Source organism: Rhyacophila brunnea, unplaced genomic scaffold (assembly GCF_057557595.1).
Source record: "Rhyacophila brunnea isolate RB1 unplaced genomic scaffold, BYU_Rbru_1.0 scaffold_11, whole genome shotgun sequence".
Taxonomy (NCBI): Eukaryota; Metazoa; Arthropoda; class Insecta; order Trichoptera; family Rhyacophilidae; genus Rhyacophila; species Rhyacophila brunnea.
Window position 1 is genome coordinate 13,973,500 of NW_028232763.1, and position 20,490 is coordinate 13,993,989.

Genomic DNA, 20,490 nt, shown 5'->3' on the forward strand with positions numbered 1-20,490 from the left:
AATAATATATTGATTAGGTATACTATATTATTATAATTATAATAATAATAAAAAAAAGTTTGTAGGAGCTACAGATCGCCCACTCAACAAACCATGCAGATGTATGATTAGTGATTCACTGATTACACTTTACAATCTTGTTTAATTAAATGTGCATATTTTAATGTGTGTTACATAGTTGTTTATTGCTGTGGTTTTCTCTTGTTTTTATTGTTTTTTAGAAGCGTTCTTACGATAATTATTAAAATGAGTGGGACGTCTTAGATGGCGCAAGGTTAATTACATTCTGTAACAATGGCATCCATTTTCATTATTAAGAGACGCTAGGAAATGATATAACGTGGTGCTCTGCAGAGAAGCCTTTGCTAGACGGTCTCCATACATCACCTGGTTTGACTTACTGCTTATACATATATAAAAAAAATAAACGCGCTTCATTCAAAATCCTAAAATGATAAATTATGATGATTTATTATGATAAATGGCGGACATATTAATTTTGTGAGACTTCGTACCTACGAAAATAGAAACAAATCTGTAGTCATATAAGCGAGATATAGGTATAAGGTATTCATAATAATACGATTCGTCACTGACTCACTGAAATAATTTATTAGCAGCCATTTTGCAATAACTAGGTGCACCACGCTGTCATAAGAATAATTATGACATGGTTTACCTTGCCTAATTCTGTATATTTCAAATTTAAAGGCACCCTAATATGTTTTATATACGATAGTCTGAGTAGTAGTGTGTACGCCTTATAACTTTGCACTTTTTTCATTATTACTACATTGATACGCCTCTTTGCCTGATTACCTCGCATACAATTAGATCAAATTATATTCACTTGTATGAATATAATATGTTGTAATAAGAAAATACATAGATAATAATAGGTATATTATGTAAAAAATATGTTTTTAGAATATATTACTGGTGGCACTTTTAGCAGTGGACTGTAATTTTAAGGTGGTGGTGGATCCGAATCTATGGGGGGGGATTGGTTAACAGGATGCCATACACTGACCTTTTATGTTGTTGATGATGGCCCCGTGGTCTGGTTGCAATATCACTCGCGCGGTATTGTTTGTTGGGTTACCTGGAGCGCGACACTAGATGCGACGCGATAATATGAGGTTGATGAATGATGATGATAGATTGTATGAATGGTGAGAGCCAGTATCACGGCTTGCCAGGTATTCAGAAGTATCGCTTGGACGACGGTTACACTTTATCAAGCTGACCCGCTCGTGGCCCACGAACAACTTCTGAATCAGTCTGTATAATCAAATTAATCAATAAACTGTGGTTTAGCGGTAACAGGCTTACACGCACCAGGTGTCTTGAGATAACTGAATGTTATTCAATCACGGTCGCCTGATGACCCGTAATTGCTCGTCGTCTGGTCTTCTGACAATAATAAATAATGGATTTGGAAGTACGTGGGAAGAAAGGAATGGGGCTAGCATATTTGGCCCAACCAATTACATAATTTTCATCCTAGAGCCGGAGCCGGTTAACAAAGTTCATCATATGAACAAAATGTTGTCATAAAATCATTTTATAAATTTTTCTGTCAATTCAATTACGACTTTTTTCATGAATGTCATATACCTACCACGCAAGAACTTTTCACGGTGCACATTCCGATTTTTTTGCGCACATTAAAATTTGAGTGAAAATCGCCGTTGATTATGTTTTAATACCATGTGTGTACGACAACATAACATTAAGTATATATTATTATGTATGACGGAAACTTGTGAGCAGAGCTGTTCGAATTCCCACTTTTAAAAGGTTCGCTTTGGTCGGTTGTAGTGAAAAAATCCAACGTGGCTCGTTTCCATCAATTCATTACTACTACTACAATTACTATTACTACTTCACCCTATCACGCCCAAGTATTGCGGCATAGGGTAAGCACAATGTCGCGCCACTTTGCTCAGTCCATCACCACGTCTCGCGCCTCTGGCCGTCAGACCTATAGCGTATAGATCACTTTTGTAATACCGCTGCAGGGTGAGGGATGGTCGGCCATAGCGACGGATCCCTTGAGGTTGTGGCACAAGGGTACAGAGTGTCGCACTCTTTGGCGGCATCTACAGCACATGTTCTAATCACGTCAAGCGCCTTTTCGTGATTCAATCACCGAGGGCTGCCATGTCCGCTAACGAAGTCGAGTATTTGTAACGCTGTCGTACCAATGTATCGTAAGAAGAATTTATCAAATGGTAGGCGCAGACATCACAGATTTTCCGGGGACCATGCCAAACGAGGCCGGAAAAAATGGATTTTTTAATTTCTGTCTTGATGTAATCAAAATAATCAAAATAATAAAGGTGACATATAACAATGATTCTTGCCTTTCAGATCTAGTGATTGCAGTCATAGTTAGGATAAGTATATGCTCAGAAGTTTAATTCTATGCGACATTTATTTTTCCAGGGTTTTTGCAAGGTGGTTTCATAGGCCCTGGCGGCCGAATTTAAATTAGCAATACCCGTTGCGGGAATGAATCGTTTTCAATAAGGCATTTTTCCGAGCTGCTAAAATTTATTTATTCCTACTTACCCTTAAAACTCAAAAAGTATCTGTCTACTATTTTTTAATATTCTTCTTCTTCTTCTTGGTCGTGCACTCATGGCTGAGGGTCGTGACCACATTTAAATTTCGCCATCCTTTGAGCGACCAAGACTTTCCATCCTTCTCGATCTTTGGAACGGAATCTCCGATATTTTAATCGATTCTGTTACGGTTAGGTGTTTTCAAGATTCTGAATTAAGAGTTCCGAACCGGTTTTAAAATAATTAAGACGGTTTCAGGGTTTGGTTCCGGTTCCGTTTACAGCTCTGGTTATGACTATGAATGACGAAACTATTCACCGCGAGCCCGTAAACTCACGTGCCACTTGACCGTACCTCGCTCGAGTGCCACTAGGCGTACGCTTACCATACATTACTTTACGCTGGCGTATACAATATTACTATATAGGAGCTTACTCACCTCGTGACGAAGTAAACACGAGTTTTTCGTTAATCTACTGGTAAAAAGTCGTCCAAATTATATGAAGAAATGTTTTGATCACACCCAAGACGATTCGTTCGTTTTTTCATTGTCTTGTATCTGTTGAGTGTATTTTCCAAGGATGATTATACGAATGTATGTATAATAATACAATGAATGTGACATACAGGGAACTCGGAAATAATTGAAACTGAAATACCTAACGGGTGTGAAGAAGCAGGCAACCGACCTCGCGTGTGAAAGAATACCGGATAAACTTAAACACGTGTCGAGAATACGTCATACGTCGAATACTGACAACTGCTTTCGGTTCATGCACTGACGCTCGTTTAATATTGGTGTATTGAAGGTTGCAACACACACTATTGCACGTCTATAGTGCGTGGTTCATTTTCGTAGGACACTCACACATTCAGACTCCTGCATCAAAATGTACTGTATGGGGATATAGCTTACCCACAGAACAGATAATAAATAGAATACCGATAGGCTATATTCAATACGCCGCATGGTGAATCAGGCTTTTGAATATGTGAGTGTCCTACGAAAATGAAGCACGCATTATGCACGTGCAATAGTGTGTGTAATACACCAACATTAAATGAGCGTAAATTCATAAACCGAGAGCAGTTTTCAGTATTCTACGTAAAACGTATTCTAGACACGTGTGTAAGTTTAACCCGGATTCTTCCTTACTCGAGTCGGTTACCTGCTATCGCCTTACCCGTTGTGTATTTCAGTTCCCATTATTTCTGAGTTCCCTGAGCTTATCCGAATTACATTTATTAATCTGTTCTGTGGTAACATACCTTACTCGGAAAAAATGGTGCCGGACAATACTCAATCGGATTGTGTGTGCTTTAACAATTTAATCATATCACCCTACCTAATTAATTTATTGATCAGTTAATTTTTTTTATTACATTTTTTATTTCAGGTTTTTTATAATATCTATGTTTTTGAGGTGTTTCCAAATTACGTGTGAATGAACTTCAATGAAACGCAAAAATGTAGGTTTTCGAAACAGTTTTTCGTAAAACAAACGTCTAAACCTCGAATGAGTCTAATGGATATAACACATAATATGACTTGAAAGATATTTCTGTGAATAGATACTAAATATTTAGTTTAGTTATCAAGGTGTTCAAAAATTTTCGACGTTATAGCGTACATGGTTATTGTAATTATTTACGACTGATTTTGTTGTACGTAGGTATGTATTGATACTAAATCCACACCCGGAAATTAATGCCGGAATTCCCCACCACAAACCTAAACATAACCAGAACCAGATCGAAAATACATATAAAACGAAGTCATAATTTCAATACAATAACACGCCAATCCCCTGTAGGTACGTCTCTTGTGCATAGAAAAATTAATATTTGCACCCTACGACTATATTTTCCTAAACAATAATAATAGAGAAAAACCGATGACCTTGCATGCGGCGGCGATATAGATCTGTCTATCTACTCCGTGCGAGGATGTACCGAGGAACAAAAATTATACTATTAATGGCGTAACAAAACAAACTAAGCCGTTACCTGAGTCTATTAATATTACAGTGGAGTAGGTTGATGAAAACGTACGCGATTCATTTGTCTCTCATATTATAGCACATGATAATATTGTAATTTAATTGTTGTATTTGACCAAAACTCATATTTGCCATACAGCGGTTATAATCGATTCAGAAGTGCCCAAAAATCAAATTTTAATATATTTTTTGAATTATTTACCAATTCAACGCCTCAAATCTTGATACACAATCTTTACAATGAAAAATAAATATACCTACACTCCAATATAAATAAATTTTTATGAATATAAATTCAGTGTAGAATGTTAGTCTCCAGAAATTTGTTTATTAACATATATATTTATTATGACACAATATTGGTTATGTTTAAAACACGTGCTCTTTACTTGGTTGTATTGAACGACTAACTAAATGACACTACGCATGGGCATGTACCCTTGTGACCGAAATGAATATACTCATAATAATAAATTATGTGTTACATCGGCGCGCGCAACTTCGCCAAAAATCTGATCTGTTTACCCAAACGTGCCAAAAGAAGTATAACTTCAAAAACGTAACGCGATTTCAACAGATATGTTTACATAACTCGAGATTTTTATTTTATACCTAATATTATAAACAATAGGAAATGTACCCTGAACCGCTATAATTGGGGTCCGAGACTGCGCCACTGCTTGCGCGGTTATTCGTCAATATCTAGTAGGTTGAACGTATAATTAATAATAGTAAATAAAAATCGTATAATATCCATGTGTAAAGTTATGAATTATCTATAATTATTAGTGAGTGTAAAATAACGAACGTGGAAACAACCGGAAATCTCAATGCCTCGTTGGCTCAGAACCATAGTAACAACCGTATACCACGCTTGTAGTAGGTATAATTATTTTATTGTCAGATCTTTATACAATTTTAATGTATTCAATGTTTTGTGGTAAAAATACCGAGTCAACTCCTCGTTGAGGTCTGAAAATATCAAGCCCTGTGTTTTCTTCACTTTGATATGATAATGTGATCCAAGTTCTTACAAAAACCACCCTTCACTCTAATCCCAAAAATTAAGGACTCTTTGACTATTCTATAACTCAAGATCCAGCAAGGAGGAGTTGTCAGTACACATTATGTAAAATGAATAATATTAGAATTCAGTACCTATAGCTGTTTGTTTGACGTTTCCTTGTAAAGTGTCAACTTAATAATTTAAAATTTTCACATCATCCGACGTTTTCCCGGAAAAGTACCTACATAATGTTATCAGCTGTATCTAAAGCTTATTCTGCGTAGTACAGATTAATAATAATGCACTTAGGCAATTTCACACAGCCGCTCGAGTAGGTACTAAGCGCATTTCCTAAGAAACCGCCGACAAGCAAACTTTACCACCGCACCAAGTGTTGCCATCTTTTTGCATTTTGATTACATGATGACATCATAAAAATATGTACAATTTTTTGTATTTTTTTTTTTAATTTAAAGTATTTTTAGCATTTTTGGCGTAGGTACATTATGATATACTATAAGAATGGAAAAAAAGAGATACTTAAGTGTTAAAATTTATAATAAAAATGAGATAAATATGTCAAGATTAGGTATGGCATCGTACCAGGGTCCGGTCTCCACTTTTGCGCTTTGAGGTTCGCTGTCTCCACCGAATCTTGTACAAGGCATGGAATAGTAGCAGTAATATGCCAATATACATACATAAATGTGAAAAATTACGTCTCGCGTTCCGTTTACCTGACAGTGAATATTATGATACAAACGTAACTATTGAAAATAGCAGATTCTTTAACACGTGTATAAGTTTATCTCATATATCTCCATTTTCAAGAATCATTGTACCTTTTTATAGCCACACTCAGTAGGTGACCCACTGTGTTCCTTGTCGAGTTCAATACAGGTGGCGTTTTTAGCAGTGTACTATAATTTGAAGGTGATGCTGGTTGGTGGATTACGGATATAGGGGGGGGGGGGGTTACACAGGATGCCAGACACTGACCTTTATGTTGAGAGGGAGAGGCGCGCGCTGGGGCCGGTTCGGAGTTCACGCACTCACGCACTGGTAAACGGACGGTACACTTTTGATGAATGATAATATGAGGTTGATGAATGATGATGATTTAAGTTCAGGATGGATGATAGATAGACGCGACGTTCGCTCAAATCGTATCAGATTTAGCGCAATGAAGGTCAAACAGATTCATTTCGTATGGAGTAACTGAATGTTATTCGCAATCACGGTCGTCTCATGACCCGTAATTTCCGGTTGCCTTGTCTTGTGACAATAATAAATAAGGATGTGAGGTAGGTGGGGAAATAAAAGGAATGACGGCCACCATATTTGGCCCAACCAAAATAAAACACACTTATTTAAATATTAGTTAGGACTGTTTTCGTGTACTTCAAAGGGACATGTCAGACAGTTAACACCATAAAAAATACATTTCTTTTAATAAAGTATCTGGCAACACCGCTGCCGGCCTGAATTGTTTTCCCCTCCAAGTTTTCCCGGGCGCCAAGTTCGGCGTATCAGAACGTAGCGTTTGTTTGCTTGCTTAATCATATAAAGGGATACGCTCTGATTAGGGGATGCGAAGACGTTTTGTGTGGTTAGCATGGCCGAATATCAATATTATTATTTCAATTAACGCATCCCGAAATTATTTAAAACTTTTCTGGCCCCCGGCGAAGGCTGTATATACATTGATAGGGCCCGTAATGTTTGATTTTATTAAATTACAATTTTCTATGTACGTAGGGTACAATATGTACATATTATAAAATATTCCGAAACGAATCTTTATATTTGTTTATTTAAGATGATATTTAGTGTTTATCCTACATAAGTAATTAACAAAGTTGAGTAATGGTTTTGTATATATAATTTAATATATTTTAATTATTAATCAAATATGGTTTACAATAATATTTTATTATTTATACGTTTCTTCATTAAAATACATATTCTTGGAATACCTCATAAAAAATATTACGTTATTACGTGTTAAGCTAACCTCACATTTTTTCACTCGGGTGACTGATCGAGCCTGTGAACTACTATCGTCCCGACTAAATTTGTATGTTTTATGAGGTATTTTGAAATTATGTATTTCAAAAAGAATTTAACATTCTTAAATCTTGTGTAAAATGTATAATTATATAAAATATGTATAAAAACATAATTTTCTCTCGAAACATGCCCCTCTAACAAAAACCACAAGACGTAGAGTTTTACCCCGTCGCGGTCGCACGTCTCTCAATTCTTCTACGTATGACGTGTAGGAAGCAACCTGCGCGGGCATAGATTGGTAAAAACTCAACGTCTTGTAGTTACGTCGGCGCGAATACCATTGTGGCGTGTTAACAGATATCCTGATGATGATCTTTGGTTCTTAGCTGTTTCCTGATATTCAAAGGCAGGAGGGGGGAGTAAGTAAGGAAAGACTAATTAAATATTGACGACTTTCTTTCACCACAAACAACATTTAATAATACAGATTAGGCTGTCTATTTTAGAATTTTGAGTTTATACCCAATTTATTGAGAAACCCTTGTGTATTTTTTGTTATCACTTCCTGAATAATGCAACTACCATAAAGTAAACAAATATACGGTAAAACATATTTAAATTAAAATATGTGGTCTGCGGTGAATTTTCCTCGCGGTATTTTTTTGAATAATGCTGCAAACATAAAGTAAACAAATAAATGATGGAAAAACATATGGATTTAAAATATATCGTCTGCGGTAAATTGTCGGCGCGTTACATTTTCCGGGTGCTGTGCTGAATGAGCGATTATTAGTTATTGGAATACAAATGGAATGGAAGAAACATCTTATTCATGAAGCTTTTAACTTTTTACCACCTACTTGTGATTGACATGATTTTTCTCTTTATTTTTGCAGAGGGCCGAACGATAGAGCTGCACTCACCCGACGGTGTGCACGCGCTAAGGTTGCGCGCGGCCGACGGAGCCGGCGCAGCGCGATGGCACCGTGCGCTCGCAGCGGGTGCGCGACGCGCGCAACGTGCCGCGGCCGCGCACGCCCGCACGGCACTCGCGCCGCTGGTTGGCGACCTCAGGCATATGGGGTGGCTTGCTAGAAGACACGCTGATTCACAGGTATGTTTCTAATATTGAAGTGTGGGTATGGATCCCAGCTAAACAGTACCAGTTGTTCGTAGCCATATGTTACATACATTACGAGTGTAATTCGATTTGGTTTATTAGGTACTAGATCGCCTGTCTAATCTCTTCAAGTAGCTACTGGAATTCTAGGGAATTACCATGTCTGACGATTATGGTTGTAGCTCTCCGGATTAACGATGGATTCGATAAAATCGTGAAGTGAGTCTTTCTTCGTGCAAGAACGTAGCGGTCGCGCGGCGGCGTCTTGCGCAACTCAAACGTATAACCGTGTGTCAAATGTTCGTAGACAGTATCTTTTTTGGGGCATAATACACACGGTTATACGTTTGAGTTTCGCAAGACGCCGCCGCGCCGTTGCCCGCCCGTCACTGTGGCCAAGCGCTTAGTCTTAGCGTCTCTTTTTTATCGTGTTTACTTTAATATTTCAAATTGTGAATACCCTGGTATATGTTAAATATCCCCCATATTAAATTCATTCATATTCATATCATCCAGCAGTCATTCATGTTAAAAGAAAAAACGTAATTATTTTTGTCGATAGCTTTATGACGTACTTATTAAGGTTACGGATAAGTGACTTTGACACGTTGTTTCCTACTAATCGATAGGATAATTGTAATAAAATATAGCTATGTCACTAATATTTCGACATATTAACGTTAGAAATAATTATGTTTGCGAAAGAAAAAATAGCGGTTAAAATTACCACGGAGAGCTAAAAGAATATTTAATTTTGTACCTATAGACCAGGCTCTCATAGATTTTTTCGTATACATAATATGCGGAACGCATTCTGACAGTTGAAATTGGTTCTAGGGGTCACAAAGATATATAATGTCGATGTTGCCAGGAAATATTAGTGGTCATTTTTTTTTATTAAGTTTTTAATTTTTTTTAAAACCCACCAAAAATTGTTCTGTGTTCTTCAATAAAACCACGGATCGATTGAAAATGCAATAATTGTACCATGCCATCGGCATGGTCGTAGAACGGTTTGTCCCATTTGGAAAAATTAAAATAGCGGATAGTGCAATGTGTTCAAAATTTGTGACCCCTAGAACCTATTTCAATGTGTTCAACCCCTAGAACCTATTTCAATTGTCAGAATGCGTTCCGCATATTATGTACACGAAAAGTCTATGAGACCCTGGACTACTATGTGAATTTTTAGCCGCGTCGCACAAAACTCGTCTTTACTGAAATACGTCAACTTTGTCGATGTTTGCTGGCATTCACAAAACTTAATGTACCATCGTATACAGCGTGGATGCAAAATTGTTGGTTGAACAAATCATCTGCTGTCGTATGCAACACATTTGAATGCACACGGTATGAATGTCTCTTGTGAGAAGCTCAAAAAGTTAATACTATTTTACAGCGCGTTCCTTCCAAGCTAGTAGACGTGATCGCTCGTAAGTATCGAAAATGACAATGGCGGTGATCATATTTAAATGACATTCCTGATTAGGAAATATCCTTCCAACAATTGGTGCACTATGAATTTGCATATTTTTGACTGATAATGAATGTATCCAATATTTCCGCTAATACTAAAATTATTAAATGCCCATACTAATCACTGCTTCTTTGCCGGATGTATAATGACGGTTATCTGTTTCGATAGTAGGTCGCGGTTGTGTGCGCGGCAGTGACTTGCAACATGATCATTTCTAAACTAATCTCCCATTTCAATTCGCATATGGAATTGTCTTATAATATCTGTACCTCAGAGGCAGACGGATGCAACTCCGTTTTTGGGGAAAATGAGTTTTTTTAAGAATCGTCATGCTAAAGGCATTATCTATTAGTGGCAGAGAGATGAAAGTCCTAGTCCAAGATATGCATAGAATAAAGATGCAAGTGCCAAACCTACCTTAGAGGCAGAAGGATGCAAATCCAATAATCCACTAAGATAAAATTCTCTCAAACCGTCTGCAATATGTACTAGACGAGAACCAGCCAGGAGAACGAGCTTTAGAGGAGGATACAGCACTATGGACCATATTATCCAAGTCATCAGAGAAATCAGAGCGGTAACAGGAATACAAGCTGCCGCTATCCATGAGTTTTATAGACTATGAGAAAGCGTTCGATTCTATAAAGAAATTTTCAATACTCGATGCACTCAGAAATCGAGGAATCCCCGGGCGCTATATAAATATTTTCAATAATATATACAGTAGCGCAACAACATCTCTATAAACCATCGCGCATTTCCTATCAGCAAAGGAGTCCGACAAGGTGATACAATCTCACCTAAACTATTTACAGCTACATTTGAAGACTTATTTAGACAACTTGACTGGAATGACACGGGTCCCCATAAATGGAGAATACGTGAGTCATCTACGCTTTGCCGATAACAATAAATAGTAGTTTGCAAGACTCAGAAGGCTTCCAAAGCAGAATGCAGTAACTTGCTGGAGTAAGCAACAGAGTTGGCTTGAAAATAAATGTATCAAAGAATAAAGTCATGTTAAACTGCTTTGCGGGCCAAAAACAGATCCTCATCAATGGCATTCAGCTCGAACAGGTGAAAAACTACATCTATCTGACACAATAAGTGTCTATAGATGGATTTATATTTGATGAAATTGTTCGCAGAGTAAAGCTAGGCTGGAGTGCTTTTGGCCGCCTGAATAATTTCTTCGAAAATGCCTAAAGTGCAAAGTGTTCAACCAGTGTGTACTTCCCGTTACCACATGCGTGTGAAACATTGAGCCTAAGTAAAAGCGAGATCCAGAAACTTAGAGTAGCACAACGTGGTATGGAAAGGTGCATGCTGGGCATAACGCAAAAGGACAAAAAAAGGAATGAGTGGATAAGGGAACAGACAAGGATTAATGATGTGATAGAGTTTGCTAAAAACCTCAAATGGAAATGGGCTGGAACATGGCTCGAAGAAAGGACAATCGTTGGACAAATTTAGTCATCCAGTGGTATATCCAAGAGGTAAAAAACATCCGCAAGGTAGACCTAGAGCAGGGGCGGGCAAACTTTTTGGATGGAGGGCCAAATTCAAGAATTCAAAATGAGCGGCGGGCCGCAAGTAAACTACCATTTTTAGATATACACTATTTATTATCACGAAAAATAAACATTACAAAAAAATTAATGAAAAGAATGAAAGTGTTGTACATTTTTTCAAATTCAGGTGTTAATTTTGTGGTTGGTATTTTCAAAACTGCTTATAAATGGGCATCGGAGATATTTGATCGTAAAGAATTTTTATTGAGGTTCATGATCGAAAATGTTTGTTCACATATATAGGTTGATTCAAAAACAACGAACATTTTCCTTGCATAATCTTTAAGTTGTTCGAATTTGTCTGAATTAAGGGCATTGTAAAATTTGGATATATCTTCACGACGATGCAATTCTCTTAAATCAGTGTCACACTGCAGACCAATAATCTTAAGTTGTAGCTCTGTCAGTACACTATCAATATCTATTGAAAATGGATAGCGTACTGTTGCTAAACTTATCTCAATTTTTCGGAAGTCACCAAATCTTTGTAAAAAATCGTCATTTAGAGCTTTAATAATTTTACCATATTCTTCAAATTTATATTCTGGTACATTCAGCAACTTCAAAGTTGGAAAGTGGTACACGTTCTTATTCGATATTTGTCGAAGGAACAACTTGAGTTTTAATTGAAATCCATTCAAACTCTTCACCATATCGTGGGCATATATTTTTTTTCCTTGCAACGCAGAGTTAAAAGTATTTAAATGTGTCACGATGTTCAACATAGAAAATAGTGGTTACATAGTGTGAGACGAGACGCAAGGAAGACATACTGAGATAATACATTAACGAAACAACAAATTCTTCAAATTTTAATCTATTGTCAATATTTTTTAAAAAAATATAAAAAAGTTATTCGTTATCAGAAGTAGAATTAATGATGGCGGGCCGCAAAAAAATACCCGGCGGGCCACATGCGGCCCGCGGGCCGCAGTTTGCCCTCCCCTGACCTAGAGGCCGCTGGATCGATGAAAAGATAAAGTTCTGCGGAAAAACTTGGCAACGCAACGCACAGGAACGAGAGAAGTGGAATCAGCTTGGAGATTAGCGAGGCCTTCATCCAGCAGTGAATAGATGCAGGCTGGTGATGATGACATAATAACAATTTAAAAAAAAAATGTATTTTGCTTTGTTATATTTATACTTTAATTTTTTTTAACTTATAAATTGTTTTATTTTGGCTAAGTAAATAAGATGCAAATCCACATTAACAAAATATCTTTAGAGGCAGAAGGATGCAAATCCACACTACGTTTTTTATTTTATTTTTTTAGATATAAAATTGTATTATATTTATTTCTTTCTTACATATTCCAGAAGTAATTTAATTGAATTAGAATAAAAAAAATTATGATCATTCTATGTATATTTTCTTAGAAGTTATGAGTATTCGTTTAAAATAAAAATTGTTTTTTGGCTCTCCTGAACAATTGGGTATTTGGATTTGCATCCGTCTGCCTCTGAGGTACAGATATTATAGTGCCTCCCTTTTCCCCAACGCTGTTAACAATCAGTAGGATATTCTCAAAAATTTACTTAACAATACAGATATTATCATAAGTATGTATGTATAAAAGCTATCGCCACTCGGTTTTATATTACGTAGACTGTAGAGCAAATGAAAAACGGTCTCATCTTGTGGCATGGGAAAATCCCTCGTTTTTTTAAATATAAATTTAATATATCACCTACTTAACTTTTCTAAATGCCTGTCATCACTATACTCGTCATGGCTCCCTAGAGAGGACCCCTCTACCTCTTCATGCTAATAATACATTGTGGCGTATACCAGTTCTACACAATACACAACTACACAGACATAAAACACTTTCTAATAAGTAATGCACGTAAATTTATGTCACATTATTATTTTTTTACGCGATAATTTCAACACGTATTTTTCCGACTATTTTCAATTTTACGTTTCACTCTGATTGTTTTTAAGGTAGTCGTATAAATATTGTCCGAATACCTTCATATATATTTACGGTGAATGTCTCAATAAATATATTATTACTATTTGTAATTCTACAATATAAAGTGCTTAAAATAAACCAGATAGAAAATAAAATAAAAACAAGTTTTCAAAATATTAACTTTATAAAGATTCCAATACGTCAGTATTAAAAAAATGTAACGGCATGACTTCGAAAAGAGACACACAGCCGGCGCTTCCCATTGACTGGATGTCGCAAGCGTTATGTAGACGAATTAGGATTTAACCCTATATGTTAAATCCTAATTCTATAAAATTCTCTAAATAGCTTAGTCTGTTTTATTTGCTCTGACCCTTTTGATCATACAGGTCCTCTATTTTAACACTTAGAACCTTACACTATCGAGATACGTTTCTAGTGTTAAGTGTGGTTATCTAGTTGTCATATGTGATACCTACCTGAACTAATTTTTTGGCAAGTTCATCTGGTTATTGGGTAGAGCGAGTCATATTATCTTGTTAATCTATTTTCGTATACCGTTTGAAGTGTTCTCTGTTATTGTTGATTAATCTCTGTGAACTCTGAATAAATTCTAAAACCGGAAGTGTTTCTATTTTATTAATAGACTATCGTAAAAAAAATATTTATAAAAAAATTAAAATGCTTGTTTTTTTGAATTATGAAAACATGTATCATATTATATACGGACAAACATGCACACAATTATGGCTATAGAAGCGACGCGTAGTCTTGTAGAAAGTTGTTTTGATAAAGCCTACAAATTTGTACGATATGGATTGTTCAAACTACATTAGATTGTATAGCTGTGTTTCCAGATCTGGACATGCGCCAAGTTTCAGACAAATTATTGTTCACGTGTATTTGTGTGGCGGAAACGTTTTGCGCATAAGATGTATACGGGAAATGCAATAACGTCGTTGCAGTTGGCGGGCGGGTCGTCGCGTTTGACTGCCACCGTGGCGCTTCTTTATAGCGGGTGCCTAGGTGTGTTTAATTATTATGACTGTATCGTATAAATGGATGGAAATGATAAACACGCCACTTAGAAGCGTATAAAACGCTAATGTGCAAAGAGTCTATGGCCAATAAACCTTGCCATAGCTTCATGTCTGTAGGCCATATACCTACAAACCTTGTTGATATCTATGTTGATTAACTAATTAACATATAGATAACTAATATAGAGTCATAACTATCTAGAAGTAGGATAATTTCCGTGAGAATATATCGTGTGTCAGAATCGATAAAATTCCTCCGTATATTCTTGTACCAAAGTATGTATTTGGGATTTGTTTTGAGATGCACATATCTCTTAAATAATTTTATAAAATCACTGCTGTAGCCCCGGGCTTATTCACAAAGCAAAATCCTTACCAAGAGAGAGCGTTTCGGGAAAATTCGAAGACATTGATTTCTCGTTAATTTGCAATCGCGAAGAGGGTCTCGAATTAAAAATTAATTTTTCACAATGCGACTGGCGCCGGGACCGGCGAAAAGTAAATCTAAATATTTTATTATCCCGACAACTTGGTGCACAACTCCGTGGGAGGTTCTCGGGAAAATAAGCACCCTCCCTCCGATATAATTAAATTGCCCTCTGATTCATTATTCGAATGTGAAATACGGGGAGGGGAGAGAGAATACCTTTTCGGGAAGAAAAAATATTTATTGCCGGGAACATAATTTATAAATACGAATTTGATCCGGTTGCAAAATATATTTGTCTTTTTTAATTAAACTTCGCGGGTCCCGATTGATTTTTGACAATATTGTGAAAAACAACCCTACGGGAGTTCAATTGTTTTGCTGTTCTACGTATTACAAGCATAATAATCTACGTGTAGTGTTTACTTGATAAATGTGCGGTTCTTATTGATTAGTGCATAAGGCATTGGGCTCTTATCCAGGGGCTCCGGGTTCGATTCCGGTGAGGTCACAATATATTTATGTGGTTTTCTCAAAGCCTGTGTATATGATTTCGGTTATACTACTTACTAAACTACTGTGATCAGACACATGGCCCGTTGTAGTGGTAAAGAGAATGATATATTATATGTATATTGCATAATATATTTTTTATAATCTAAAATTGTTATATCTACCTAATATTGAAAATTTGTTTTTACTGCAAAATAAACCGACATTGAGTGTTAAAAAATACTGAATATTACTTACTATATTATCATCATCGTCAACAGCAGCATGGGTCGATCCACTGCTAGATGAAGGCCTCCCCTAGCTTCATCCACTCTTATCGTTCCCTAGTTTTTCGCTGGCACGTACATCCACCGAACTTTATGAGTTTGTTTATCAAGGGGCGCTTAGTGCCCCTTGGGTACCACTGTCTGACGGCATTTGTCCGGCGGTTGTCGACTCGCCGAGCGACATGTCAGCCCATTGACATTTCATCTGTTTAACGACATCTATCTTGACTTGAACCTGTATTCACTGGATTTGCGCCAATGTGCTTTATCAATTAAGATACCGGCGTCCTATCTATTTACGGCAAAACGACTTCCTTTTAATTTTTGGCAATCTATTTTTGTGTATGAAATCAATGTGTCAATTAAGTGCTCTAATTACAACCGACGCATGCCTAGATCACTCCTAATTTTTAGTCATAACGTACTTGCACTTAATGTATTGTATTGTGAACATACATTTAAAAGCTCTGCTAATTCATTTATATTGTAAAAAACCCCGCGTACTTTTTGACGACAGAATTCATTGGATCCTTGCACCAGATTATAGAGACATTGCCATACAGTACATGTATGTTTTGCTAGTCACGTAATCGAATCTGCGACCCACCCTTCTGAACGTGAGCTCTACCAACAACGCCGCCGTGGTTACAATGACTCGCCATCAAACATAATCGTTTTCAATTATACAAGTATTATCATAAATAAATTAAAGACTTACTAACTGATTATGGAGCGACGTGACTTTGAATTAAAACTACTCAATAAATAATGCATTAAGCTTTTTTTTTTTTTATTATATCATAAAATTTTGTGGGAAGTCCCTGACATTATCGATTAAAAGAAATAATATATCAATTTCCAGGTGCCAAAACAGATTTTGTGACATTCATTTTTTTTAGTTGCTCAGATCATCTTGTGTATTTTTTTTTTGTATGTTTGTACAAATAAAGGGAAACAAAATAAACGAATCAGGTATGTAAGTATACTTAATAATATCCTCTTGCGCGGAAACTGAAAACTTTTAATTGGCCTCTTCTCTGGTGAATTATTATGAATGAAAGTATAAGTAGCCAGGTGCTTGAAATTATTTATTCATTATATCATAATATAATATCATCATCAGCTGAGGTCGATCCACTGTTGGACAAAGTCCTCCTTTGGCTCCTTTCAATCTTCTCTGTCCCTAGACATTTGTTATCACGTCCATTTACTGTATTTGGTCATTTGGGGTCCTGATTGCATTTTTGTAGAGTGACGTGTAGGTTCCTATTAGCCATTGCCATTTCATCACGCTTACTCTTGTCTTATTGGTTGGATTTCTGCGCTATGCCCAATATGTACATTTCCTTTAGTTTTTCGATAGCTCATACATTACGGTTCCATGTTTCACATTGTCACTCGTAGCATATATTGCTTGAACATTGCATGATGAGGGGGCACTTTAGAAGATAGATACTATCCATGCGCCAAATGCGCTCCATACCGGGTTGGTTCTGTTAGTAATATTGCCATGTACCTAAGTGTCAGTTGATTGACATATTATCTTGTCCGAGATAAACGTAGTTGTTGCCGCGCTCTATTTGAACATCATTGACTGACAACAAAATTTGGGCGGAGGAGGGGACTCGAACTTACGTCGTTTACTTTTCGGGTGAATACTTACGCCTCTAACGGTTTTTCAAAATTATATTTTTTTCTATAATAAAGAATCTAACAATCTTAAACCTGATATATCCACCACTGAATAAATATAATATATTATTTATTGAACACACTTACATAATTTGATGTATATACCCACTGACACCCGACGGGACTTGGACATGTAACCACAAGATACGCGCCAATGTTCTTTTCCAATGAAACTACAGGCATCCTTGGTAATTACGACGAATTCAATTAGTAGTTCTGCATGAAATTCTTATCAAATTGCGTTAATAATGTTAGTTATCTTTTTTTGTGTATATAAAGGTAGGTATCAATTAAATGCCTTAATTACTAACCAACGCCCGGATCACTCTAAATTTTTAGTTTTTAACGTACTTGCACTTGCTAATTTATTACTTAGTCTTTGAGGCATTTATATTTACATTCTTTTATATATCATTGATTTTTAAACAAATAATATAATCATTACCTGTATGTAATGAACCTTTACAGTTATTAACTTTGTTTAGTCAGATATTAGCGGCGCGCGTCTTCATCCAATCGTCGTCTATCTAACTGGTTTGAAATAATTCAAATAGAATATTACTATTTAATACTATTTCTCCATTCTGTGTATCTGTCTACACTTTATTTCCACATTTCACGCGAACAAAGTCGCCAGCCATCGCTAGTTAGATGTCATATATTTTAGTGTTGTAACTATTATGCACTCAACAACATAATTATAATATAACACATACTGCAAAACTACATTCAATTATAATATACGTATTATTGTAAAAAATGCAACATTATTCATTATGGCGACCTTGAATATACACTGTTACAGGGGTAGCGAACCTATGGCACGCGAGATGAATTTTCACGGCACGCGAACGAAAACTAATAAAAAAATTCAAAAAAGGTATACAAATGAATATCGTACTTACCTACATGAAAAACATAATGATAACATTTGAGAAAATTGTGCAACCTGCGGCCCGCGGCGAAAATATATAAGTACATAAAAAAAACGAGCCGACTGTGAAAAATTGACCAACTTGCGGCCCGCGGCGAAAATATTTTCCTAAAAAATGAGCCGACTCTTTGGCACGTCAGACAGTCTAAAAATATTTTTTGGGAAATGTTGGCATGTGTATGCCAAAAGGTTTCCTAACCATGCACTATTAGATAACCATTATATTCCTGCAGACGTAAATGTGAACAAGTAAGTCAGAACGATATTACATTATTATTTTTATAATATATATTAAATATATGTATATATTAAATATATGTATATATTATTTGTCACGTGTTTTTTATCTACGCTGCAATATTGGTGCACATTGCAAAGCCGCGTTGGTTAACTAACGTGCCCACTTTCATATTGAGATTTTGTATCCATAAATTAATCAACGGACACAACAAGATTTATTTTAATATCATGAATTGGATACCTACTAGTTACCAAGTAGCCAACGTCAACTTCAACACCTCCGTGTAAGATAAATAAATACATCGAGAAATTTTAGCTTAGATGAGATTGCTTTGTTTGAAGCAGGGTTCTTGGTGCCTGCGCTGGAGTAGGCACAAAAATGACTATTTATAAAATGCCGTTGGTGATGGCTCCAAATCTCACGGAATTATTCACATATTGCTTTTTTCACTGTTGTACTGGACTGAATTGGGGAAAAGTTAGTCTAGTTTAAAAGTTTGTTTAGTTAAATGCTTCGATAGGAGGTGTCAAGATCTACATAGGATAGTAAAGTTTAAAAAATGTCGAATAGATTACACATAGGGATTGCAATACCGGTATTTCAAAACCGGTATTCCAGTATTTATCAATACCGATTTTAAAAATTCAAAATACCGGAATCTTCGGTATTAAGAAAGCACACTCGTTTACGTTTTTGAAAATGAATTATAAGTTATGTGCTGCTAAAATGCAAATATATTGAGTGAATCCAACAGAGGTGAAAAAATAATAAAACAGATTTCATCAAATATATTTTATATAAGTAATCGTCGCGATGAATTATCATAATATTATTTTGAAATAGAAAACATCCGTGACAAAAATGTTCAATTATTCTATAATTATTGATGACTGAACAAGCATTGAATTTAAGAAGCTTTTCCTGCAGCCGGACTTATTTGCAGTTGATGAACTTTTGAGGGCTTTAGTTAAAATTATCAATATATTCAAATTAATTGTAAAAAATCACTAGTTCTATGATCAATTATATATTTTTAAATGTCAACATCATAAATGTAGGTATGTAGATTTTTGCTATAAAAAAATCAAAACAGATTTTAATAGCTATATTTATTGATAAGCATCTATTTGTTTTTTAATGTTTAAGAAATACCGGTTTTGATACCGGTATTGATACCGGTATTCAATAAGAAATACTGAAAAACAAGTATTGACATTTTTATTCGGTATTGCAATCCCTAATTACATATTACAATAATTATCACCATCGGCCGTGGTCCTTTTGGGTTAAAATCTTCCATAGTTCCCACCACTTCGTTGCCACGTATTTCCATCGAAGATAAGATCGTCGTTCCAGCGGGTTTTGGGCAGTTAAACTGGTCGCCGACACAAACCACCAGACGTTGAGTTTAGCTCCGCCACACTCCTCTCGACCCTTCGCTGTGAGCTACACCTACGTGGGGCATAGACGAGGAAAATTCTAGTGTCTAATTGGCGAGTCTAATCGAATTACTGTTTTTATGATGTTGTCATTTGTGTTTATTATTTTATATTACAATTCAATTAAAGTAAATTTCCTGTTCTGCAAAAACAAGTATTTTTAAACACTTATTACATTTCGACTTTACAAAAGAAAAAGGACATAATCCACACAAATCAAATTTTACAGGAGACACAAAAACGTTTTTGTTATGGTTTTCAGTCAAATTTA

General features: G+C 35.9%; 1 protein-coding gene across 1 annotated transcript in view; it reads left to right on the forward strand.

Moving 5' to 3' along the window:
* Syn1 (Syntrophin-like 1) overlaps positions 1-20,490 on the forward strand; it is a 266,471-nt gene that overhangs the window by 82,469 nt on the left and 163,512 nt on the right. The window contains exon 3 of the mRNA XM_085959140.1: positions 8,480-8,697. Within this exon, the coding sequence (XP_085815266.1) occupies positions 8,480-8,697 (218 nt within the window). The remainder of the gene's footprint in view (positions 1-8,479; positions 8,698-20,490) is intronic.